The sequence below is a fragment of the Rhinatrema bivittatum genome, unplaced genomic scaffold (assembly GCF_901001135.1).
Source record: "Rhinatrema bivittatum unplaced genomic scaffold, aRhiBiv1.1, whole genome shotgun sequence".
In the NCBI taxonomy this organism is placed as follows: domain Eukaryota; kingdom Metazoa; phylum Chordata; class Amphibia; order Gymnophiona; family Rhinatrematidae; genus Rhinatrema; species Rhinatrema bivittatum.
Genome location: NW_021820694.1, coordinates 296,424 through 324,070, shown reverse-complemented (window position 1 = coordinate 324,070; position 27,647 = coordinate 296,424). Strand labels below are relative to the sequence as shown.

The 27,647-nt window shown below is 45.7% G+C and overlaps 1 protein-coding gene across 1 annotated transcript in view; it reads left to right on the top strand.

The window, feature by feature from the left end:
• Positions 1 to 702: 702 nt before the first annotated feature.
• Positions 703 to 27,647, top strand: part of LOC115081957 (AT-rich interactive domain-containing protein 1B-like) — a 131,181-nt gene continuing 104,236 nt past the window's right edge. Inside the window, exons 1-3 of the mRNA XM_029586197.1 lie at positions 703 to 945; positions 22,228 to 22,431; positions 24,104 to 24,308. Coding sequence (XP_029442057.1) covers positions 703 to 945; positions 22,228 to 22,431; positions 24,104 to 24,308 — 652 coding nt within the window. The remainder of the gene's footprint in view (positions 946 to 22,227; positions 22,432 to 24,103; positions 24,309 to 27,647) is intronic.

The window sequence follows — 27,647 nt, the reverse complement described above, 5'->3', positions numbered from 1 at the left end:
GCAAATGCAAACTTACCACCAGCAGATGAAGGTTCCCCTGCCAGCTTCTTACCAGCAAATGCAAACTTACCACCAGCAGATGAAGGTTCCACTGTCAGCTTCTTACCAGCAAATGCAAACTTACCACCAGCAGATGAAGGTTCCACTGCCAGCTTCTTACCAGCAAATGCAAACTTACCACCAGCAGATGAAGGTTCCACTGTCAGCTTCTTACCAGCAATGCAAACTTACCACCAGCAGATGAAGGTTCCACTGCCAGCTTCTTACCAGCAATGCAAACTTACCACCAGCAGATTAAGGTTCCACTGCCAGCTTCTTACCAGCAAATGCAAACTTACCACCAGCAGATGAAGGTTCCACTGCCAGCTTCTTACCAGCAAATGCAAACTTACCACCAGCAGATGAAGGTTCCACTGCCAGCTTCTTACCAGCAAATGCAAACTTACCACCAGCAGATGAAGGTTCCACTGCCAGCTTCTTACCAGCAAATGCAAACTTACCACCAGCAGATGAAGGTTCCACTGCCAGCTTCTTACCAGCAATGCAAACTTACCACCAGCATATGAAGGTTCCACTGCCAGCTTCTTACCAGCAAATGCAAACTTACCACCAGCAGATGAAGGTTCCACTGCCAGCTTCTTACCAGCAAATGCAAACTTACCACCAGCAGATGAAGGTTCCACTGTCAGCTTCTTACCAGCAATGCAAACTTACCACCAGCAGATGAAGGTTCCACTGCCAGCTTCTTACCAGCAAATGCAAACTTACCACCAGCAGATGAAGGTTCCACTGCCAGCTTCTTACCAGCAAATGCAAACTTACCACCAGCAGATGAAGGTTCCACTGCCAGCTTCTTACCAGCAAATGCAAACTTACCACCAGCAGATGAAGGTTCCACTGCCAGCTTCTTACCAGCAAATGCAAACTTACCACCAGCAGATGAAGGTTCCACTGCCAGCTTCTTACCAGCAATGCAAACTTACCACCAGCAGATGAAGGTTCCACTGCCAGCTTCTTACCAGCAATGCAAACTTACCACCAGCAGATGAAGGTCCTTCTGGCGTGCAGAGAGGAATTAAATGCCTTGCTGGTCTCATTGTGGCTCTGGGTTTGTGTTGACTCATGTAAAGAAGTTGCCTCTATTCTCTCTATCACTCGTCTGTGTTTTTTAAAACTTTAAAATATATTTATTTATTTATTTATTTCGAGATTCTTATATACCGTGGTACGTATAGAAATACATCACCTCAGTTTACAGACAACATTAATTTTAGCAACAGGCTTTACATTAAACCGTTTATACAAAAATTAAACAGTCAAAAAAAATAAATTAGTAACCGATTTTACAATTAACCGTTTTAAAGAATATGTAAACAATTAGCAGCTTTAAGCTTTACATTAATCAGGTTTCCCTATACCAAAATATAACTATTGTAACTATAATCAACCAATAAAGTTTAACATAAGAGAAAGAACATGATAGTCATTTAATTAATTTAAGCCATTAATCTGTTGGAGGAGACATTAAGGACAAGTTCAGGTGGCTTCCCAGAAGTTACAAACATGAGAAGGGTGGGGGATGTGGAAAAATGGGATTATAAATGAGAAACAAACATGGGGAGTGGGAAGAACATGATGACATTGAGATTGAGCATTGCTAAAAGCGAGTCAGTAATACACTTTTTAAACTTTGGTGAGGGAAGGAGAATTGTCAGTGCCAAAGAGTAAATTACACAGAATCTTAGCCAGAACAGTTTTCCTCTATCCTAAGTGCCCATCTGTTCCCTCTCCCCAACTCATTATGTTTGTTCTGCTTTCAAAGATCTTGTGCTTGTGATGGCAAAACTATGACACGAGTGACCAAAGTGGCATTTATCATCGTCTGGTAATGCTCATTAAGCCCAGCTCTCTCATAAAAACGATCCTGGCTTTAGTTTTGATGCTCACTAATGTGGTAGTTCCAGAAGTTTGATACTTTGCAACCTTTGCTGAAAAAGGTTCTTCACCGCAGCATTATGGAGTAGTTTGCCTTTACTATGTTTTCTCACATTGGTGATCATTCCTTACTCCATGAACAATGGATCCCTCACTTTATAAAATTGGATCGAGGAAGAGCGCTTGATGTCATCTACTTCGATTTCATCAAAGCTTTTGATACGGTCCCGCACAGAAGGCTTGTAAATAAAATGAGAAACTTAGGAGTGAGTGCCATGGTGGTGGCCTGGATTACAAACTGGTTGATGGACAGAAGACAGAAGACTCTCTCTGAAGAGAGAGCGGGGTTAAGCGGATTCAATTATTAGGAATGTAGACAGCTGGGTGGCTGGTGGGCATGAGGATCGCCTGGTAACATGCCTACTTGGAGCGAAGGTGGCGGACCTCACGCGTCACCTAGATAGAATTTTAGACAGTGCTGGGGAAGAACCGGCTGTTGTGGTACATGTGGGCACCAACAACATAGGAAAATGTGGGAGTGAGGTTCGGGAAGCCAAAGTTAGGCTCTTACGTAGAAAGCTTAAATCCAGAATCTCCAGGGTAGCATTCTCTGAAATGTTCCCTGTTCCACGCGCAGGTCAACAGAGGCAGGCAGAGCTCCAGAGTCTCAATGCGTGGATGAGACGATGGTGCAAGGAAGAGGGATTCAGTTTTGTTAGGAACTGGGGAACCTTTTGGGGAAGGGGGAGTCTCTTCCGAAGGGATGGGCTCCCCCGTAACCAGGGTGGAACCAGACTGCTGGTGCTAACCTTCAAAAAGGAGATAGAACAGCTTTTAAACTAGAACAAAGGGGAAAAGCAGACAGTCGCTCAGCAGCGCATGGTTTGGAGAGAGGTATCTTCAAAGGATACTAATGATGCATTAGAATTAGGGCATCCTGACAGTGAGGTTCCAATAATAAGAAAAGTTGTCCAAGTGAATGTAGCTAAAAAATTCTAACTTATCCCCATCAATTAAAAAGCAGAATGAAAATACAAACAAAAAACAAACTTTGAAATGTTTGTATGCTAATGCCAGAAGTCTATGAAGTAAGATGGGAGAATTAGAATGTATTGCAGTGAATGATGACATAGACTTAATTGGCATCTCAGAGACATGGTGGAAGGAGGACAACCAATGGGACAGTGCTATACCGGGGGACAAAATTATATCTCAATGACAGAGAGGAGCACCCGGGAGGCGGTATGGCGCTTTATGTCCGGGATGGCATAGAGTCCAACAGGATAAACATCCTGCATGAGACTAAATGCACAATTGAATCTTTATGGGTAGAAATCCCTTGTGTGTTGGGGAAGACTATAGTGATAGGGGGATAACTACCGTCCACCTGGTCAAGATGGTGAGACGGACAGTGAAATGCTAAGAGAAATTAGGGAAGCTAACCAAATTGGTAGTGCGATAATAATGGGAGACTTCAATTACCTTAAATTAAATTGAGATACGTGGTGTTTTTAAATTATTAGAAAAAACTTTTACGCTGTGCATATCAAAAATTTACTTTAGAAATTTAAGGACCATCATACCACCCAGTGCTCACAAGTCAGACTTGCATTTCATGCACTTCATATGGGTCACTTTTAATCAACTGGTCCATGTAGCTCCACTCAATTTTTATGAATTTTTAAATATTTTTCAAGTGAATTTTAAAAAGAAGAAAAACTTCCCTTATTCATCCGTTGTCGGGGTCATTTTTCCATAGCTGTCGGAGGTACTCGTCCGACAGCTATGGAAAAATGACCCCGACAACGGATGAATAAGGGAAGTTTTTCTTCTTTTTAAAATTCACTTGAAAAATATTTAAAAAATTCATAAAAATTGAGTGGAGCTACATGGACCAGTTGATTAAAAGTGACCCATATGAAGTGCATGAAATGCAAGTCTGACTTGTGAGCACTGGGTGGTATGATGGTCCTTAAATTTCTAAAGTAAATTTTGATATGCACAGCGTAAAAGTTTTTTCTAATAATTTAAAAACACCACGTATCTCAATTTAATTTATTGCCCTCGTGGGGTTATTCATTAAGAGATTTTTTGGAATTTGGTTTACACTTCAATTACCCCAATATTGACTGGGTAAATGTATTATCAGGACACACTAGAAAGATACAGTTCCTGGATGGAATAAATGATAGCTTTATGGAGCAACTGGTTCAGGAACCGACAAGAGAGGGAGCAATTTTAGATCTAATTCTCAGTGGAGCACAGGATTTGGTGAGAGAGGTAACAGTGGTGGGGCCGCTTGGCAATAGTGATCATAATATGATCCAATTTGAATTAATGACTGGAAGGGGGACAGTAAGCAAATCCATGGCTCTCGTGCTAAACTTTCAAAAGGGAAACTTTGATAAAATGAGAAAAATAGTTAGAAAAAAACTGAAAGGAGCAGCTACAAAAGTAAAAACTGTGCAAGAGGTGTTGTCATTGTTAAAAAATACCATCCTAGAAGCACAGTCCAGATGTATTCCACACATTAAGAAAGGTGGAAAGAAGGCAAAATGATTACCAGCATGGTTAAAAGGGGAGGAGAAAGAAGCTATTTTAGCTATAAGATCTTCATTCAAAAATTGGAAGAAGGATCCATCAGAAGAAAATAGGATAATGCATAAATGTTGGCAAGTTAAATGTAAGACATTGATAAGACAGGCTAAGAGAGAATTTGAAAAGAAGTTGGCCGTAGAGGCAAAAGCTCACAGTAAAACCTTTTTAAAATATATCTGAAGCAGAAAGCCTGTGAGGGAGTCAGTTAGACCGTTAGATGATCGAGGGTTTAAAGGGGCACTTGGAGAAGATAAGGCCATCGCAGAAAGATTAAATGATTTCTTTGCTTCGGTGTTTACTGAAGAGGATGTTGGGGAGGTACCCATACTGGAGAAAGTTTTCATGGGTAATGATTCAGATGGACTGAACCAAATCACGGTGAACCTAGATGTGGTAGACCTGATTCACAAACTGAAGAGTAGTAAATCACCTGGACCGGATGGTATACACCCCAGAGTTCTGAAGGAACTAAAAAATGAAATTTCGGACCTATTAGTAAACATTTGTAACCTATCATTAAAATCATCCATTGTACCTGAAGACTGGAGGATAGCAAATTTAACCCCAATATTTAAAAAGGGCTCCAGGGGCGATCCAGGAAACTACAGAACGGTTAGTCTGACTTCAGTGCCAGGAAAAATAGTGGAAAGTCTTTTAAACATCAAAATCACAGAACATATAGAAAGACATGGTTTAATGGAACAATGTCAGCATGGCTTTACCCAAGGCAAGTCTTGCCTCATAAATCTGCTTCACTTTTTTGAAGGAGTTAATAAACATGTGTACTTGGATTTTCAGAAGGCGTTTGACAAAGTTCCTCATGAGAGGCTTCTAGGAAAGTAAAAGTCATGGGATAGGTGGAGATGTCTTCGTGGATTACAAACTGGCTAAAAGACAGGAAACAGAGTAGGATTACATGGACAATTTTCTCAGTGGAAGGGAGTGGGCAGTGGAGTGCCTCAGGGATCTGTATTGGGACCCATACTTTTCAATATATTTATAAATGAGCTGGAAAGAAATACAACGAGTGAGGTAATCAAATTTGCAGATGATACAAAATTGTTCAGAGTAGTTAAATCACAAGCAGATTGTGATAAATTGCAGGAAGACCTTGTGAGACTGGAAAATTGGGCATCCAAATGGCAAATTAAATGTAATGTGGATAAGTGCAAGGTAATGCATATAGGGAAAAATAACCCATGCCATAGTTACACAATGTTAGGTTCCATATTAGGTGCTACTACCCAAGAAAGAGATCTAGGCGTCATAGTGGATAACACATTGAAATCATTGGTTCAGTGTGCTGCGGCAGTCAAAAAAGAAACAGAATGTTGGGAATTACTAGAAAGGGAATGGTGAATAAAATGGAAAATGTCATAATGCCTCTGTATCGCTCCATGGTGAGACCGCACCATTAATACTGTGTGCAATTATGGTCGCCGCATCTCAAAAAAGATATAATTGCGATGGAGAAGATACAGAGAAGGGCTACCAAAATGATAAGGGCAATGGAACAGCTCCCCTATGAGGAAAGACTAAAGAGGTTAGGACTTTTCAGCTTGGAGATGTGACGGCTGAGGGGGGATATGATAGAGTGTTTAAAATCATGAGAGGTCTAGAACTGGTGGATGTGAATCGGTTATTTATGCTTTCGGATAATAGAAAGACTAGGGGGCACTCCATGAAGTTAGCATGTGGCACATTTAAAACTAATCGGAGAAAGTTCTTTTTCACTCAACGCACAATTAAACTCTGGAATTTGTTGCCAGAGGATGTGGTTAGTGCAGTTAGTATAGCTGTGTTTAAAAAAGGATTGGATAAGTTCCTGGAGGAGAAGTCCATTACCTGCTATTAATTAAGTTGACTTAGAAATTAGCCACTGCTATTACTAGCAACGGTAACATGGAATAGACTTAGTTTTTGGGTACTTGCCAGGTTCTTATGGCCTGGATTGGCCACTGTTAGAAACAGGATGCTGGGCTTGATGGACCCTTGGTCTGACCTAGTATGGCATGTTTTTATGTTCTTATGATCGGTGTTGGGACCAGTCCTGTTCAATATCTTTGTGAGCCACATTGCGGAAGGGATAGAAGATAAGGTTTGTTTTTTGCGGATGATACTAAGATCTGCAACAGAGTGGACACGCCGGAAGGAGTGAAGAGAATGAGACAGGATTTAAGGAAGCTGGAAGAGTGGTTGAAGATATGGCAGCTGAGATTCAATGCCAAGAAGTGCAGAGTCATGCATATGGGGTGTGGAAATCCAAAGGAACTGTATTTGATGGGGGGGTGAAGGGCTGATGTGCACGAAGCAGGAGAGAGACCTTGGGGTGCTAGTAGCTAGGCGATAGCTAAAGCCACAAGAATGCTGGGCTGCATAGAGACAGGAATATCTAGTAAGAGAAAGGAAGTGATGATCTCCTTGTACAGGGCCTTGGTGAGGCCTCACCTAGAGTACTGTGTTTCAGTTCTGGAGATCTTATCTCCAGAGGGACAGAGACAGGATGGAGGTGGTTCAGAGAAGGGCGACCAAAAAGGTAGATGGTCTTCATAAAATGACTTACGAGGAGAGATTGAAGAACCTAAATATGTATATCCTGGAGGAGAGGATGAGCAGGGGTGATATGATACAGACTTTCAGATACTTGAAAGGTTTTAATGATCCATGGTAAACAACAAACCTTTTCTGTTGGAAAAGAATCAGTAGAACTAGGGGTCACGATTTGAAATTCCATGGAGGAAGACTCAGAACCAATGTCAGGAAGTATTTCTTCACGGAGAGGGTGGTGATTGCCTGGAATGCCCTTCCGGAGGAAGTGGTGAAGACTAAAACTGTGAAGGATTTCAAAGGGGCATGGGATAAACCCTGTGGCTCCATAAAGGCTACAGGATGGGAATAAAGAGAAGAGCCATGGGGGTGGCTTGCTGGAATAGTGGCTACTAACCTGGTGATTACTACCCTTACTCAATAAGCCTTCACACGGTTAATGCAACTCCAGCATTGCTCTCTGCTTCAACGGCAGAGGGAAATGTGGAAAAGAGGATTTGGCATTCAGACTACAACCAACAAGGACTGAACTACACAGTCTGGGTAAACAAATAAGTGTGGGGGTAGCTTGCTTATTGCAGCGGTTACTACCCTAAACCAATTAAGCCTGATACTTCACTTTGAATGCATATACAGCGTTGCTCTCTTCTTCAACGGCAGGGAGAAATGTGGAAAAGAGGATTTACATTCAGACAACATCCAACAAGGACTGAACTACAGAGTCTGGGTAAACAAATAAGCAAGGGGATAGCTTGCTTATTATGGTGGTTTCTACCCTAAATCAATTAAGCCTTATGCTCACCTTTGATGCAACTCCAACATTACTCTCTGCATCAATGGCAGGAGGTGGCAGGAAATTTGAATCAAACAGTTACCAACAAGGACCCTGAACTTGGTGGTCGGTGGAACAGATAAGTGTGGGGAAATAGGTGTGGGAGCTTGCTGGGCAGACTGGATGGGCCGATTGGTCTTTTTCTGCCGTCATTTCTATGTTTCTATATTAGATGATTTCTGAGAGACTGCATGTTCTGGTCGCAACTGTTGTTGTTCCCAAAGGACTTTTCCCTTTACTACAAACAAGGGTTTGCAATCATAATGGTACAAAGTTTACTTATAGTTCATCCAATGGAAGTTAATTAAATTAATTAATTAGATTTTTCTTCTGCCTTCCAACCACTTGAAAGCGGATTACATTCAGGTACTGTAGGTATTTCCCTGTCCCCAGAGGGCTTACAATCTAAGTTTGTAACTGAGGCAATGGAGGGTAAAGTGACTTGCCCAAGGTCATAAGTTGTCTGAAAATCTCCTTGCTCCACTAAAGTATCCAATACATGGACCTTTTCCCGCAAAAACTGCATAAGACCATTCCAAGATGAAGTTGTCCTAGAAATCCCATAGATGAGTGATCTTAATTCTATAAAAAAAAAATTCCCAACCACCAGGTAAAAGGTTCGCAATCTTTTTACTTGACTTAAGAGACATCCGATGGCTTTAACCTTGCTTTCCTGATCTTTCTCTTTCTCTCTCTCTGTCTCTAACTCAAAACCTAGAGCAGGGCTTCTCAAATCTGTCCTTGTGACCTCACCACCAGTTGTGTTTTCAGGAGATCCACAGTGAATGTACATGGGCTAAATTTTCAAACTCAGTAGATTTATTTCATGCATATTCATTGTTGTTCTCCTGAAACCCCATTGGCTGTGGTGTCAACAAGACAGAGTTGGGAAGCCCGGACCCAGCAGTAACTCTGTCTAATCCCAGTAGCAACTCTGTGTTTCTATTAGGAGTCCTCCCACAGTCCCCCAGGGCACAGCTTACATTTATTATTCATAGGCTGCATGTGTACCATGGCCGCCCTTGATTTAGGGGATAGCTGAGAGAGAGTTTTGTTAAGTTGCACTAACAAAAGAGATAATAAAAACTACACTCTTTATTGATCATTGGTGAAAGCTTTGAACTGACCCAAAAATATAGCAGGCAGAGATGCACTGCTATTTAGTAGAGATGTGAATCGGAACTGATATCGGATCCGATTCTGGTTCCGATTCACATCTCTATAGATGTGAATCGGAACCAGAATCGGATCCGATATCAGTTCCGATTCACATCTCTACTATTTAGTAACATTTTCATAGGTTTTTTGCACTTTCTCAGAGGTGAGAAAGCACAGAAATGGGATTGAAGTGTTTGTACTTTCCCCTAGAAACACATTTCAGCCAAGGTGAAATCCTGGTAAATGCTGAGCTTTTCTTTAAAGTAGCAATCAATTGTAAGCACTTCCCTTTCTGATGTATTTTCTATGTAATTCATACTTTAAAAAAATTATTTATTTATTTAAGCTTTTTTTATACCGACATTCATGAAATGTATCATATCAAATCTGTTTACCAGGAACAGTGTGATATAACATTAACTTTAACATATACAAAGTTGCAAAAAGTTACAATAAAACAGGGGTAGTGGGCTAAGGAGGAGCAGAAGCTAGAAGTTGAAAGATAGTTGTTGGATTCTTCCAGATAAAATAAATGCATATTACTCTTGGGGAAATTCTGTGCACAAAAATTCCAAATTCTGTGCTCAAAATTTTAAATTCTGCAGACTTTATATTGGTCAAAATAACACAATATGCATCACAGTCTTAGATTAATTTAAAATGTAATGCTGAAAAGTTATTATTCAAAGATGCAGAGTTTTAAATATTTTGAGCAGAATTCCCCTAAAAGTACACTGTAAGAGTGTCCCTTCCACTCGCTCTCCATACTCTCCTGGCCAGAGCCTTTTACTCTGCCCTCTCAGACCCCAACTTCTCCGCTCTTCACTGTCTTTCCTGTCCCTCTCCAGGCTCAATCCCTTCCACTCTGTCTCCACCCCAGCCTTCCTCTCTCTCATTCTGCCCCTCACACAGGCTCCATTTGTCCCTCTTGCTCTCACACACGCACACAGGCTCCCTCTCTTGCACACAAACACACACACACCCTCAAACAGACCTCCTCTCTCTCTCTCTCGCATACACACCCTCCTCACACAGGCTTGCTTTCTCTCACACACACCTCTCTCTCTCTCTCTCACTTACACACCCTCCTCACTCAGGCTCGCTTTCTCACACATGCAAACACACACACACACACACACACAGGCTCCTCTCTCTCTCACTTACACACCCTCCTCACTCAGGCTCGCTTTCTCACACACGCAAACACACACACACACACACACACACACACATGCCCTCCTACACAGGCTCACTTTTTCACACACACACACACACCCTCACACAAGCTGCCTCTCTCTCTCAACACACATTGGAATGTGGAAACGAATTCACAGATGTGGCTGACATTTGGCTTGAGGAATTGAAACTAGAAATGGTTGGGGAACTGGGGAATGACTGATTTGGGGGTGTGCATAATTAGGGGTTGATTGGAGTGTGTTCTTGCATAGTTGAGGTTTGCCTGCAGCAAATGTGGGTAAGGATAATCTTTTTTTCTTGCAGGCCTTATGTTAGACGTTTTTCACTTATTGGCCCAATAACCAAAAAAAGAAGAAAATTGTGACTGCAGTTAGATTTTGTAATGTACCCCTTTATTTCATAGTCTCCCTCTCTCACATACAAACATACCCAGTCCCTGTCTCTCACACACCCTCACTCGCACATACAGACTCTCACTTGGGCTCCTTCTGTCTCTCTCTGTCACCACACAGTGCTACACTTTCTCTCTCTCTCACACAGGCTTTCTTGCCTGTCTCCTGTTTTCTTTGGTCGCGATTGGGATGGGTGTCACTTGTGGCCCACTGGGCCTCTTTGCTCCTCCGCTAAGAGTGAGATGAGCTCCCCTTGTGGCCTTGCCAGCCATCGTGACCTTCAGCCATGAGCAGGATGGGCTCCACTTGTGGTCCACCGAGCCCTCTTGCTCCTCAGCCGCGAATGGGATGGGATGGGCTGTGCTCATGGCCCACTGGCCATCCTGATCGTCAGCTGCAAGTGAGATGGAGTCCCCTGGCAACCCACCAGCCATCTTGATATTCAGCCACAAGTGGGATGGGCTCTGCTCACAGCCCACCAGGCATCCTTGCTCTTCACCCGCAAGCAGATGGGCTCCACTTGCAGTTTGCCAGACTATTCTACAAATTCTACACAAAAAGCTAATTCTGTGCGAGAGAGGAATTCTACGGACATTCTGCTTTCTGCAGTAGTGCAGAATTCCCCCAGGAATAACATATATATGGCCTTCCATTCTGCATAAAGCAGGCACTATGTGTTCCTTCTGTAATAGAGTAGTTTTTCTTCTGCATTAATTTTTTTTCTAGGCGTAAAGGTGGTGGGGATGGGGGAGCAGCAGTTTACTCCAATTCCTTTTTAGCTTCCTGATCATTCAAAACAGGGGCTGAGATATGGCATCATGAGTCTTCATTTTCAAATATCCGGTTATTTTTTCCCTCCAGCTCACCTAGTCCAGATGCTGTAGTGAGAATCCTCAGCCAGGGATCTTACACCAGGTATTCTTCCAGAACTTTGCAATCATGGGCTCTAATTCTGGCCACTAGATGTCACCATTGCACAATGACTAGGACTACCTCAGTGGCTGTGAACACTGCCTCCACATCATTTCCAGCTGGCCCTGGGAACAGAAGACCTGACCCAAGAATCAAACCAAAGTTTTCCACCTGGCAGTGTGCAGGCCTAGACAGCCACGGTATGATTGTATTTGGGTATCCAAGAAAGTACTGGAGTAACTTGTACGACATGGCATTTACAACCCTAAACAGCCATAGCACAATCACCTTGCACTTCCAATAAGGCTAGAATGATTTGCATGGAAGGACCATGATTAAAAACTAAACTTCAGTGAACATAGGAAGAGGCTGTGTGATATTTAGAACAGCTTCACTAACCTTGGTGGCTGTCAAGATTATTACATAACTTACCCCTAGATTCATCAAAATGCTGTAATATCGTAGGCCTAATACCCGCAATAAGAAAAGGGTCGTGTTTAGGGTAACATAGCGCTTCACACAGTGCAGTAAACTTTTTGTGCCACATGATTCTTCCTATTTCACATCTCGCGCTCTGAGAGAGAGAGAATCTATAAGGCCTTCATAGTAATCAGTATTTATTTCTCTATAGGAGGGGCAGCTAATAGCTCAAGGTGAGTTGGTGGTGGTGGTGGTTTAGGGGCCAGTTTTACATACAGAGTGAGACGTATGAACAGCGTGTTACACCTCGGTGAAGATTTGACATCATTTGGAGTGAGGAAAGTCTCACAAAGATGAGATTTCTAGAATGTTCTCTTGCCCTAGCTTGATGGACTCTGTAACATGCAAAGGCATGCATTATGCTATCGCATGGTGCGATATTGCACCTCATTTTCATAAATCCCACCCAAACTCATCCCTAATCCCGTCCATTCCCAAAATTTGCATTCTCGCCGTACGCTAGTGCTATTATCGCATGCATTAACGCCATAACGCATTCTGATAAATGACCCTGTGTGTATATAATTTCTGTGTAAGCTGAAATGTTAGGGGTTTTTACATTTTATGTTATTTCTTCTTCTCTTCCTGCTCAGCTATTCTCAGCTCCTTCCTCTCTCTTTGTGCGTCCAGTTAAGAAGAATTCTGATTCTTAACTGGACCTATGAGGAAGAATTGGGAGCAGAAAGCAAAAGGTGCCAAAAGGAATGAAAGCAATGTTTATAAATAATTTTGTTTTATTTAGACTTTCTAATTGCTCATATCTCAGAAGCCGTATGATTAAGAGGAATTTAATGTCAATAGAGGGTCACAAGACTTTGAAAAAGGTTACGTTTCATTAGCACTGGTGCTAACAGCTGCCTCCACTGGATGGGCCCATCAGTGCTTCCACAGGAGTCTCCTCCTGATGGTCTGCGTGAACCACATTCGTGCCAGGACAGGGGAAGGAAATCATCTAACTTGACGTCTGTCCATTTTATGGCTCTTCTTTTCGTACAGTGGGATCAGCCTCTATAACTGAATGGGCAGATAAAGCTTGATAACTGGTTTAGCAAACAGTGTTCATCGCTATAGGGCCACATGAACACCAGGCTTCCCTGGCCCTTGGCAACTCTAAAAAAAAAAACTATTTTGCCCACCAGCTATTTATTAGATTTTAAATTACACCAAACAAGCATAGACTTGTCGCTTGCAACATGATAAACCACATACAATCTAAATATAAAAAAGAAATAATTTAGGAAATAAATCATACATATGGTGTATCGATTAGACCCCCAAAAATTAAAAAGGGAATAGAATCAATATGAATCATAAACAAAATACAATAATTGAGAGGCAATAACGAATCCTATTACACTTCATGAGTCATTGGAATACATATCCAGCGCAGCTCACTGCTTCAACCGCAGGAGGGAATGAAGAAAGGATTTATATTCAGACAACAACCAATAAGGACTGAATTGCACAGGCTGGGTAAACAAGCGTGGGAGTAGCTTGCTTATTACGGCAGTTACTACCCCAAAACAATTAGCAAGATACTTCATTTAGATGCAGCACCAGCACTGCTATCTATATTGACGGCGGGGGTGGAAGGGAAATAGAACCAAAAAGTTACTTATAATGGCCAAGAGTAACATCTAAGTATGAAAAAAATAAGTGCGAAAGCTTGCTGGGCAGACTGGATGGGCCGTTTGGTCTTCTTCTGCCGTCATTTCTATGTTTCTATTCCTACCTTCTCACATTGAAAAATGTAACCATGTTCTTCTTGGAATCCAGAAAGCCTCTAAGCTGTTGAGGTGTGAGGAACGCGTACTTAACATTACAGTATTCTATTATACGCTTACAAGGGTAATAGAGAAAGACAGATGTGTCTCCTGGGACATGTCTAGAAACAATGTCCTGCTTTCCTGTATGGTTGTAGCCACATCAGAGCAAGCACCAACTTTAATTTATTTATTTATGTATTTAGAATTTTTATATACCGAAATTCTTGTTGGGAAACAAATCAGTCCGGTTTACAGGTAACAACAATAATGCCGCGGGACGGGAAACAGTGCCCCTGACTTTACAAGAAACATATTAAACAAGGCTTTACATAACATAGGGGTAGATTTTAAAAAGCATTTACTCGAGCAAAACTGGTTTTTGCTCGAGTAAATACACTTTACTCAAGTAAGTGGGCTTTTCAAAATTGCTACAATATATGCCATTGAATTGTCCATAGGATTTACTCAAGTAAATGCACTTTACTCGAGTAAATAGCTTTTGAAAATTGCTACGATAGTATGTCACTTTTACATGCGTAACTCCTTTGAAAATGACCCCCATAATGAATAGTAACGATTCAAGGAAACTTCATAAGGTAACTTCTCTGGGTTAGGGACAAACTGGATGGTTTTAGATAAAGATGAACTAAGTCTGGTTAAATTTTTAACTTGGTTAGATTTCCCTGAAGTGTACACAATAAATACAATATAAAAATAAAGTAAAAATTGGAATTGAAATTAACTACTTAAATGAGGTAAAAATACAATAACATGTAACAGATAAATAAAGAAGCGAAGGCAGATTGTGTAACGAAGTCTTTTGGGTGGTGAAATCTGGAAACACAAGTGATCCAGCTATCATAGAGTGATCTAAGTCATAGAGTAACATAAGGCATAAACAATAGGGAAATGAGGTGACATAATTTTATGAATTAACATAAGGCCTAAACATTAATGTCTTAAGTTGACATAAGTCATAGAGTAACATGAGGCCGTCATAACGTGATATAGGGGTGGAAGGGGGAAAAGGGTCGAAGATGGAAGGTGATGGAGAGCAGACTGCGGGCAGACTGCGAGGGTTGAGTTGCTTATGTGTCTGTGAAAGCTTGGCTAAAGAGCCAGGTTTTTAGCTTTTTTTTGAAGACCGGATGGCTTGATTCTAGTCTTAAGTCTGGGGGGAGAGTGTTCCAATGATGAGGTCCAGCAGTTGATAGAGCTCGTTTCCTTCGTGATGTTTTTGCGGGTGGGGCATACAGTGTACCTTTGTATGCGCTTCTGATGGGTCGTGAGGAGGTATGAGGTCGAAGTTGCGTCTTTAAATTGATGGGCGAGATGTTGTGAATTGATTTATGAATGATGATTAGGATTTTGAAAAGGATCCTATATTTGATGGGAAGCCAATGTAGGTTACGGAGTATGGGTGTGATGTGTTCCCTTTTGTTAGAGTTAGTGAGAATTCTGGCGGCGGCATTCTGGACCATCTCTAGGGGTTTGATAGAGTTGAGAGGAAGACCGAGTAAGAGAGAGTTGCAATAGTCAATCTTTGTAAGAACAATTGCTTGAAGTACAAGGCGGAAGTCGTTGAAGTGAAGGAGGGATTTAAGTTTTTTTAGGACTTGCAATTTGTAAAAGCAGTCCTTGGTCGTGTTGTTTATAAATTTTTTTAAATTTAGTAGATTGTCCAGCCAGGCTCCTAAATTCCGGATGACAGGTGAGAAGTTGATATTAGGACAAGAGGTCAGGGAGAGATTAGTTGGGTTAGAAGGGGATTCATGGGTGATAATGAGCATCTCTGTTTTGTTAGCGTTCAGAACAAGGTTGAGACTGGAGAGTAGTTGTTTGATGGGTTGAATGCATTCATTCCAGATAGTGATGGTTTTTTGTAAGGACTCTGTAATTGGGATGAGGATCTGTATGTCATCCGCATAGAGGAAATAGGTGAGATTCAGGTTTGAGAGAAGTTGACAAAGAGGGAGGAGGTAGATATTGAATAGAGTGGGTGATAGAGAGGAGCCTTGAGGGACTCCCTGGTCTGATAGTACCGGGTGGGACTCTGTATTATTTATCCTTACTTTGTAAAACCTGTCGCTCAGGAAAGATTTAAACCAGCTGAGTGCAGACCCTTTGATGCCTATATTTTCTAGTTGATCGATGAGTATGGTGTGATTTACCGTGTCGAAGGCTGCAGATAAATCAAGAAGGACCAATAGGTAGGCTTGTTTTTTTTCTAGGTTTAAGAGGATGTTGTCTGTGAGTGAGAGGAGAAGGGATTCAGTGTTGAGACCTTTGCGGAAGCCGTATTGAGCTGAGGATAGTATGTTGTGATCCTCAAGGTATTCTGAGAGTTGTTTATTGACTGTTTTTTCCATCAGTTTGGCTATCATCGGTAAATTTGCGATAGGTCTGAAGTTAGCTGGATCTGTAGGGGAGGCGTTTGGTTTTTTTAGAAGAGGTTTGAGGATTGCTAGCTTTAATTGATTGGGAACCACTCCTTGAGATAAAGAGGTATTAATGATTTTAGATAATGGTTTAGCGATGGTATTCGGGATGGAAATGAGCAGGTTTGTAGGTAGAGGATCTGATGGGTGGGAGGAAGGTTTTAGTTTCTTGAGGATGTTTTCTATTTCAAGATCTGATGTGGGTTCGAAGGATTCTAGACTACAATTTTGTTGAGGCTGGGTTGTGAGGTGCATTATTGTAGAGGAGCTGTGGGTTGTAAGCGCACCAGTTAGGTTGGTGATTTTAGATTTGAAGTATAAGTAAACTGCAAACGTTGTAAAGCTAAATTAATTTGTCATAGTCATGTTTCCATTACATATAAAAGATGTTGACAGATTTCTTTCTGTGTTTTATCTGGATAAAGGTGCCCAGAATATTTAGTAGCATTTATCTGGGTAAAAATGCCGCTGAAGATACTCACTTCAAGTTACCGGAGAATGTTATTCAGGAAACTTTGCCCTTCACTGACTTACTGAATGTGGAAAACCAAAAATGTAGCAGGCTGAGCACCCAATGCCCTCAAGATAAAAAAAATATGGGGGTAGATTCTCAAAAGGTACGCACGTGTTTCCATGTACGTGCAAAATTAGCCCCCTCCCCCCCCCCCCCCCCACGAGCGCCGGGTCGGCGCTCGGGGGGGGGAGGGGGCTAATTTTGCAAAATCACGCAGCAACGCATCGGGGCCTTCCCCAGTTCCCTCCCAGTCCTCTCCAATTAAGGAACGGACTGGGAGGGAACTTCCCAACCGCCCTTCTCCTTCCCCTTCCCCTAACCCTATCCTAAGTACCCCAATTTTTTGGCTTTACCTTTTCCTCCTGCATAGGAGCAGGAGCAAGTTGCGCGTGCCGGCACCGCTATCCCCGCCCCCTTTTAAAGCCCCGGCGCTTACACGCGTGGCCGGGCCCGTTTGAAAATCTGCCTGGCGCACACAAGGCCCGGCCACGCGCGTAACCCCCGAGATTTACATGTGCCAGGGTTTTAAAATTACCCCATGGTGAGGCAGGTGCCCGATTCTCCTCCCCCCACACCCCCCCCCCCCCCCATAATAAAACAAATTGTTAGCCGAATTACCGCCTGTGAAGCCGAGCAGGGCTGAATACCGAGTCCCTGTATTTCTGACAGCTACCGGCACTTATTATCCATTTATTTCCCTGGCTGCTTCCCCCCGGAGTAAGGTAAATAAATGGATGCAGGGCACCTGGAGCTGTCCGAGCCTCTTTCATGCACCGGTATGAGGGGTGGAGGGATGTGGTAAATAAATGGATGCAGGGCACCTGGAGCTGTCCGAGCCTCTTTCATGCACCGGTATGAGGGGTGGAGGGATGTGGTAAATAAATGGATGCAGGGCACCTGTAGCTGTCCGAGCCTCTTTCATGCACCGGTATGAGGGGTGGAGGGATGTGGTAAATAAATGGATGCAGGGCACCTGGAGCTGTCCGAGCCTCTTTCATGCACCTGTATGAAGGGTGGAGGGATGTGGTAAATAAATGGATGCAGGGCACCTGTAGCTGTCCGAGCCTCTTTCATGCACCGGTATGAGGGGTGGAGGGATGTGGTAAATAAATGGATGCAGGGTACCTGGAGCTGTCCGAGCCTCTTTCATGCACCGGTATGAGGGGTGGAGGGATGTGGTAAATAAATGGATGCAGGGCACCTGGAGCTGTCCGAGCCTCTTTCATGCACCGGTATGAAGGGTGGAGGGATGTGGTGAATAAATGGATGCAGGGTACCTGGAGCTGTCCGAGCCTCTTTCATGCACCGGTATGAAGGGTGGAGGGATGTGGTAAATGAATGGATGCAGGGCACCTGGAGCTGTCCGAGCCTCTTTCATGCACCGGTATGAAGGGTGGAGGGATGTGGTAAATAAATGGATGCAGGGCACCTGGAGCTGTCCGAGCCTCTTTCCTGCACCGGTATGAGGGGTGGAGGGTTGTGGTAAATAAATGGATGCAGGGTACCTGGAGCTGTCCGAGCCTCTTTCATGCACCGGTATGAAGGGTGGAGGGATGTGGTAAATAAATGGATGCAGGGCACCTGGAGCTGTCCGAGCCTCTTTCATGCACCGGTATGAAGGGTGGAGGGATGTGGTAAATAAATGGATGCAGGGCACCTGGAGCTGTCCGAGCCTCTTTCATGGGCCGGTATGAAGGGTGGAGGGATGTGGTAAATAAATGGATGCAGGGGACCTGTAGCTGTCCGAGCCTCTTTCATGCACCGGTATGAGGGGTGGAGGGATGTGGTAAATAAATGGATGCAGGGCACCAGTAGCTGTCCGAGCCTCTTTCATGCACCGGTATGAAGGGTGGAGGGATGTGGTAAATAAATGGATGCAGGGCACCTGGAGCTGTCCGAGCCTCTTTCATGGGTCGGTATGAGGGGTGGAGGGATGTGGTAAATAAATGGATGCAGGGCACCTGGAGCTGTCCGAGCCTCTTTCATGCACCGGTATGAGGGGTGGAGGGATGTGGTAAATAAATGGATGCAGGGTACCTGGAGCTGTCCGAGCCTCTGTATGAGGGGTGGAGGGATGTGGTAAATAAATGGATGCAGGGCACCTGGAGCTGTCCGAGCCTCTTTCATGCACCGGTATGAGGGGTGGAGGGATGTGGTAAATAAATGGATGCAGGGCACCTGGAGCTGTCCGAGCCTCTTTCATGCACCGGTATCAGGGGTGGAGGGATGTGGTAAATAAATGGATGCAGGGCACCTGGAGCTGTCCGAGCCTCTTTCATGCACCGGTATGAGGGGTGGAGGGATGTGGTAAATAAATGGATGCAGGGCACCTGGAGCTGTCCGAGCCTCTTTCATGGGTCGGTATGAGGGGTGGAGGGATGTGGTAAATAAATGGATGCAGGGCACCTGGAGCTGTCCGAGCCTCTTTCATGCACCGGTATGAGGGGTGGAGGGATGTGGTAAATAAATGGATGCAGGGCACCTGGAGCTGTCCGAGCCTCTTTCATGCACCGGTATGAGGGGTGGAGGGATGTGGTAAATAAATGGATGCAGGGCACCTGGAGCTGTCCGAGCCTCTTTCATGCACCGGTATGAGGGGTGGAGGGATGTGGTAAATAAATGGATGCAGGGCACCTGGAGCTGTCCGAGCCTCTTTCATGCACCGGTATGAAGGGTGGAGGGATGTGGTAAATAAATGGATGCAGGGCACCTGGAGCTGTCCGAGCCTCTTTCATGCACCGGTATGAGGGGTGGAGGGATGTGGTAAATAAATGGATGCAGGGCACCTGGAGCTGTCCGAGCCTCTTTCATGCACCGGTATGAGGGGTGGAGGGATGTGGTAAATAAATGGATGCAGGGCACCTGGAGCTGTCCGAGCCTCTTTCATGCACCGGGATGAGGGGTGGAGGGATGTGGTAAATAAATGGATGCAGGGCACCTGGAGCTGTCCGAGCCTCTTTCATGCACCGGTATGAGGGGTGGAGGGATGTGGTAAATAAATGGATGCAGGGCACCTGGAGCTGTCCGAGCCTCTTTCATGGGTCGGTATGAGGGGTGGAGGGATGTGGTAAATAAATGGATGCAGGGCACCTGGAGCTGTCCGAGCCTCTTTCATGCACCGGTATGAGGGGTGGAGGGATGTGGTAAATAAATGGATGCAGGGTACCTGGAGCTGTCCGAGCCTCTTTCATGCACCGGTATGAGGGGTGGAGGGATGTGGTAAATAAATGGATGCAGGGCACCTGGAGCTGTCCGAGCCTCTTTCATGCACCGGTATGAGGGGTGGAGGGATGTGGTAAATAAATGGATGCAGGGCACCTGGAGCTGTCCGAGCCTCTTTCATGCACCGGTATGAAGGGTGGAGGGATGTGGTAAATAAATGGATGCAGGGCACCTGGAGCTGTCCGAGCCTCTTTCATGCACCGGTATGAAGGGTGGAGGGATGTGGTAAATAAATGGATGCAGGGCACCTGGAGCTGTCCGAGCCTCTTTCATGCATCGGTATGAGGGGTGGAGGGATGTGGTAAATAAATGGATGCAGGGCACCTGGAGCTGTCCGAGCCTCTTTCACGCACCGGTATGAGGGGTGGAGGGATGTGGTAAATAAATGGATGCAGGGCACCTGGAGCTGTCCGAGCCTCTTTCACGCACCGGTATGAGGGGTGGAGGGATGTGATAAATAAATGGATGCAGGGCACCTGGAGCTGTCCGAGCCTCTTTCACGCACCGGTATGAGGGGTGGAGGGATGTGGTAAATAAATGGATGCAGGGCACCTGGAGCTGTCCGAGCCTCTTTCATGGGCCGGTATGAGGGGTGGAGGGATGTGGTAAATAAATGGATGCAGGGTACCTGGAGCTGTCCGAGCCTCTTTCATGCACCGGTATGAAGGGTGGAGGGATGTGGTAAATAAATGGATGCAGGGCACCTGGAGCTGTACGAGCCTCTTTCATGCACCGGTATGAGGGGTGGAGGGATGTGGTAAATAAATGGATGCAGGGCACCTGGAGCTGTCCGAGCCTCTTTCATGCACCGGTATGAGGGGTGGAGGGATGTGGTAAATAAATGGATGCAGGGCACCTGGAGCTGTCCGAGCCTCTTTCATGCACCGGTATGAGGGGTGGAGGGATGTGGTAAATAAATGGATGCAGGGCACCTGGAGCTGTCCGAGCCTCTTTCATGCACCGGTATGAGGGGTGGAGGGATGTGGTAAATAAATGGATGCAGGGCACCTGGAGCTGTCCGAGCCTCTTTCACGCACCGGTATGAGGGGTGGAGGGATGTGATAAATAAATGGATGCAGGGCACCTGGAGCTGTCCGAGCCTCTTTCATGCACCGGTATGAGGGGTGGAGGGATGTGGTAAATAAATGGATGCAGGGCACCTGGAGCTGACCGAGCCTCTTTCATGCACCGGTATGAGGGGTGGAGGGATGTGGTAAATAAATGGATGCAGGGCACCTGGAGCTGTCCGAGCCTCTTTCATGCACCGGTATGAGGGGTGGAGGGATGTGGTAAATAAATGGATGCAGGGCACCTGGAGCTGTCCGAGCCTCTTTCATGCACCGGTATGAGGGGTGGAGGGATGTGGTAATAAATGGATGCAGGGCACCTGGAGCTGTCCGAGCCTCTTTCATGCACCGGTATGAGGGGTGGAGGGATGTGGTAATAAATGGATGCAGGGCACCTGGAGCTGTCCGAGCCTCTTTCATGCACCGGTATGAGGGGTGGAGGGATGTGGTAAATAAATGGATGCAGGGCACCTGGAGCTGTCCGAGCCTCTTTCATGCACCGGTATGAGGGGTGGAGGGATGTGGTAAATAAATGGATGCAGGGCACCTGGAGCTGTCCGAGCCTCTTTCATGCACCGGTATGAAGGGTGGAGGGATGTGGTAAATAAATGGATGCAGGGCACCTGGAGCTGTCCGAGCCTCTTTCATGCACCGGTATGAGGGGTGGAGGGATGTGACTCACAGTTTATTTGTATTTTTTACGGCTGCTGGGAGGCATTGGGGCTCAGCCCTCTACAAATATATTTATGTTCAGTTAGGAGAGTAACTTTTTCTGGCTAGCGGTGACTATCAGGTCCCCTCACAAAGCCTCTTTATCTGGCTACATTTTGGCTGAGCTTTAGCAGGGGACGTTTTGAATGCTGCACGTCGTCCAGTGAACGCTTTGCACATCCACCTCACTGTACTTTTTGCAAAGATGTTCTCAATGTGACTCTGCTTTTAAAGATGTAAGCTGCCTGCTGGGATTCACAGCAGATAAATAGGGCGAGTTTGGGCCCTTAATTTAAACAAATATTAACTATGCTGACTGCCAGAACTAGTAGCTTTCATATTTCGTTTTGAGCAATGCAAGAAGTGTAATTTGTATATAGCTGAGAACGACTGAGTATAAAATAAATGATTTGTGTTCATTTCTGTTTCCTCATACCCTTTCCCCCCCTGGATTTCAGAAATCGAGCTTTTCCAGTACAGAAAAGATCACAAAACTCTACGAGATGGGCAGTGAGCCGGAGCGCAAGATGTGGGTGGAGCGCTACCTCTCATTCATGGAGGACAGAGGGACGCCCATCAGCAATCTGCCTTCAGTGGGCAAGAAACCCCTGGACCTGCTCAGGCTCTACCTGTGTGTGAAGGAGATTGGGGGCCTGGCACAGGTGAGCTGCAAACCCACTCGGGAAACAGCCAGGATTCTGCTTCCTTTCCTTCTTTGTACTGACCGCAAACTCAAGATTACGCAAAGTAAAGAGAGAGAAAGACTGAAGCTTTGAAACAAAAGGCAATGCATTCCCCATCACCAGGCAGGCACTGCACAACTTTCAGTGAAATCAGATGAACACTTCCAGGGGGTTTCTTTTGGGGGGGTGGCCTTGGAAAGTTATAGTCGGGCAGAAGGGCCCCTGGGATCAGCACAGCCAGCGAGAGCTGCAGGAGACACCATGGGCTGCAGGCTGAGGAGAGGAGCAAAGATCAGTGCGGTCTGGAGGAGGTTGGAGCAGTCGCTTCCAGCCCAGGGGGTCCTCCCATAGTTCCAGGGATCCCCTCTGGATCAAGGGCTGCGTGCAAGTCAACGTCCCCTCACCGCGAGCCGGGAGAGGAGAAAGTAGTGGGCGGCAGGTGCTCAGGGATCAGCTCCCCAGAAGCCTTCATCCTGCCTCCAGCCATCCCTTGCCTGTTACTGATCCTCTCCAGAGCATTAACGGTTGTAGGCCTAGCCTGCAGCAGCTCTCTCTAACTGCAGAGCAGCTACACTGATCCTGAAGGAGATGTGATTCTTAGCAGGTTGCAACTTATTGTATATCCGAGCGTAGGTCCCTTCTCCAAATGAGTTCCAGATTTCAGTCATTTACAGGAAAGATTGTCTTCCTGGGCACATGTAGCATTTCTCTGCACACAGAGTAGTTTGGCGCATTTTTTTGTACTGGAAAAGGAGCGTGCAGTGGAAATGGAAGCAAATTAGCAGGGTGTAGACCTCATTTTCACTTTACATTATACAATTAATAGTTTTTCCGGCATGGCCTGAATTACCTGCTGTAAGCAGCTATGGAATAAAATATGTTTGTAAAAGCAGAAATAGCTGGTAGAATTGTTTGCTGAAGGATTTTTTGCTCTTGCTGCCGCAGTAACATCCCGGTATATCAAACAGGAAGCTCGCTGCTGGCCGTGGCACTGCACAAAATGTTTGTGGTGCCCTCATTCTGCATTCCCCAGCTGAGGTAACACCCAGCGCAGAGCGGAGGGGCACCGCGTACACTTTAACGCACGAAACCAATTCAGCACTTGTGTAAAAAAATGGGTGTTAATTAACAGTGCGACAGATTGAACTGCTCCCATCCTTCCCACCACACGAAGTGCCAGAAGCTTGCAAACCTGGACCAGGACTTCAGAATTTAATTATCTGGCAACAGTCGCTTACTTGGAAGCAATTTTTTTTCTTTTATATCAGTCCTCAAACAATTACAGTGAATTGCAGAATAACACACAGTTGTTGTTATTATTGTTATTGCTTTTTAAATGAGTTTTTAGGAGCTGGAGTTTTAATTAGAACAGGAGGGTGTGCATGTATTTGCTAGAGATAAATTGTTAACTGTGTTCAGCACATGCTTTGGATGAGTACAAGGCATTAAAGGATGCAGCACCCAGAAGACACTCAACGGCAAAGCTTTTTCTGTTGCTATCAGCAAGTTCTTTAATGGCTCTATAACCCTAAATGCTGCCTGCGCATTACTGAGTGGGAGTAATGAGCATTAGTTAAGAGGTATGGGGGGAGCTTCTGCTTTTTCCTGTTTGCTTCCTCAGACCAGAAACCTTGCCAATTTCCATTTCTAGGTTAATAAGAATAAGAAGTGGCGGGAGATGGCCAGCAATCTGTGCATCGGCACCTCCAGCAGCGCAGCCAGCTCCCTGAAGAAGCAGTACATCCAGTACCTGTTTGCCTTTGAGTGCAAGACCGAGCGAGGGGAGGATCCTCCTCCAGAAGTCTTCAACTCCACAGATGCAAAGAAACTGCCTAAGATCCAGCCGCCATCTCCTGGTAAGGAGAGGAACTTTGCTTCCCGCTTTTCTGTGCACAAATCAAAATTGTATATGTAGAGGGAATGAAGGATAAACTCAAAACTGAACCCTTCATCCTGCCTCCAGCCTTCCCAAAATATTTCATGGGCGACCAGTAGCAGTCAGGGAGAAACGGTCCGAAAATAAAAACTGAAATCTGTTCCTGTGGTGTTCTCTGTCTATCTGCTAGCGGGCTTTCCTCTCACACTTACAATTTTACTTACATCCGTTTGGAAAGAGAGGGGGGTGCCTTTGTTTAAAATGTATCCTTGCTCCTGCGTGACAGTCCTCCCCCTAATGGCACCCGCCTGACCTGGGGGACAGACTGTCCAATCAGCTGGCTCCTGTGAGCGGAGAACCTGGCCTGACCTGGGGGACAGACTGACCAATCAGCTGGCTCCTGTGAGCGGAGAACCTGGCCTGACCTGGGGGACAGACTGACCAATCAGCTGGCTCCTGTGAGCGGAGAACCTGGCCTGACCTGGGGGACAGACTGACCAATCAGCTGGCTCCTGTGAGCGGAGGACCTGGCCTGACCTGGGGGACAGACTGTCCAATCAGCTGGCTCCTGTGAGCGGAGAACCTGGCCTGACCTGGGGGACAGACTGACCAATCAGCTGGCTCCTGTGAGCGGAGAACCTGGCCTGACCTGGGGGACAGACTGACCAATCAGCTGGCTCCTGTGAGCGGAGAACCTGGCCTGACCTGGGGGACAGACTGACCAATCAGCTGGCTCCTGTGAGCGGAGAACCTGGCCTGACCTGGGGGACAGACTATCCAATAAGCTGGCTCCTGTGAGCGGAGAACCTGGCCTGACCTGGGGGACAGACTGACCAATCAGCTGGCTCCTGTGAGCGGAGAACCTGGCCTGACCTGGGGGACAGACTACCCAATCAGCTGGCTCCTGTGAGCGGAGAACCTGGCCTGACCTGGGGGACAGACTGACCAATCAGCTGGCTCCTGTGAGCGGAGAACCTGGCCTGACCTGGGGGACAGACTGACCAATCAGCTGGCTCCTGTGAGCGGAGAACCTGGCCTGACCTGGGGGACAGACTGTCCAATCAGCTGGCTCCTGTGAGCGGAGGACCTGGCCTGACCTGGGGGACAGACTGACCAATCAGCTGGCTCCTGTGAGCGGAGAACCTGGCCTGACCTGGGGGACAGACTGTCCAATCAGCTGGCTCCTGTGAGCGGAGGACCTGGCCTGACCTGGGGGACAGACTGACCAATCAGCTGGCTCCTGTGAGCGGAGAACCTGGCCTGACCTGGGGGACAGACTGTCCAATCAGCTGGCTCCTGTGAGCGGAGAACCTGGCCTGACCTGGGGGACAGACTATCCAATCAGCTGGCTCCTGTGAGCGGAGAACCTGGCCTGACCTGGGGGACAGACTGTCCAATCAGCTGGCTCCTGTGAGCGGAGAACCTGGCCTGACCTGGGGGACAGACTGACCAATCAGCTGGCTCCTGTGAGCGGAGAACCTGGCCTGACCTGGGGGACAGACTGTCCAATCAGCTGGCTCCTGTGAGCGGAGAACCTGGCCTGACCTCCTTTCACGGTCTTACATGCGATGTCAACGAGAACGTTTCCCCTTTGAAGGGAGACTGTTACTTCCACATATGGATTGCTCAAAGTAAAATATTTATAGGATCAGACTCAGAATAAAGAAATTGTAATGACGGCAGAAAAAGACCAAAAGGCCTTGCAGTCTGCCCAGCAAGCTTCTTAGGGTAATATCTGCCACTCCCTGCAGGTTACTCCATATTTCTCTTAACGGTAACAAATGCCTCTCCATGCAGTTATTCCCAAGCCTTATGCTAACCCATAAAAAATGTACTGCTAGCAACATTTTTACTGGGTGAGGAGCCTTCTCGAAAAATCTGGCAGTGCTGATGTGTTTTGCTTATGGACTTGGCCTTAGAAGCAGTCCTGGGCTTTTTCCCTTATTTCTACATATCAGTACCCCAGACCGTAAAAGTCAGGGCCCGTGTTGATTGTTGTCTGAATCCAATTCCTCCACCCCTCTACCCTACACCACTGTCAAAGCGGAGAGTGATGTTATAGTTGTGTCAAAAGCAGCAAGGCGTATTGGTTAAGGGTAGTAATCCCTTTCCTTCTGTTAAGGGTAGTAACTACTACTCCATGCAGGTTACCCCCATGCTTATCAGTTCCCCAGGCCCTCATTGATTGTTCTCTAAATCCAACTTCCCTTTTCCCCTGCCATTAAAGCAGAGAGCAATGTTCCAGTTGCATCAAAAGTATCAAGGCTCATTAAGGGTAGTAACTGGTGCACCAGAAAGTTACCCCATGCACTCTTTTCTTCATTCCATCCTCTAGCCTTTAGGGATCCCAGTGTTTACCCCATGCCCCTTTGAATTCTTTGACTGTTTTTGTCTTCACTCCCTCCTCCAGAAGGGCATTCCAGGCAGAAATATTTTCTAGTGTTGGTTCTGAGTCGTCCTCCCTGGAGTTTCATTTCATGACCCCTAGTTCTACTAATTTCTCTCATACGGAGAAGGTTTGTTATTGATCATCATTCAAATCTTTCAAGTATCTGATGGTCTGATTCATATCTCCCCTGCACCTCCTCTCCTCCAGGTTATACATATTTAGGTCCTTCAACCTCTCCTCATTAGTCCTTTGATGGAGAATCCCCCACCATTTTGGTCGCCCTTTTCTGGACCACCTCCATCCTATGTCTATCCTTTTTGAGAAATGGTCTCCAGAACTGAACACAATACTCCAGGTGTGGCCTCACCAAGGACCTGTACAAGTAGATTATCACCTCCTTTTTCTTACTGGTTATTCCTCTCTCTATGCAGCCCAGCATTCTTCTGGCTTTAGCTATTGCCTTATCAAACTGCTTTGCCATCTTTAGATCTCTAGACACTATCACCCCAAGATCCCTCTCTTGGTCCATGCACATCAGTCTTTCACCTCCCATCACATACAGCTCTTCTGGATTGCTGCACCACAGATGCATAACTGTACTTCTGGTCATTGAATCCTAGCTACCAAGTCTTCGACCACTCTTCCAGTTTTCTTAAATCATTTTTCATGCTCTGTACGCCTTCCGGCGTGTCCACTCTGTTGTAGATTCTATCCCTTCTGCAATGTCATTTACAAAGATATTGAACAGAACTGGTCCCAATACCGATCCTTGTGACACTCCATTTAACATCGTTTTCTCCTCAGAGTAGGTTCCATGTTACCAATCACGATCAGCAGGGTCCCGGGATCTCGGCGTTTCCAGCGCATGGAGTCACCGGCAGGCAGCGGCATCACACTACATGCTTCAGGCTGAGGCTCCGCCCCCTTTAA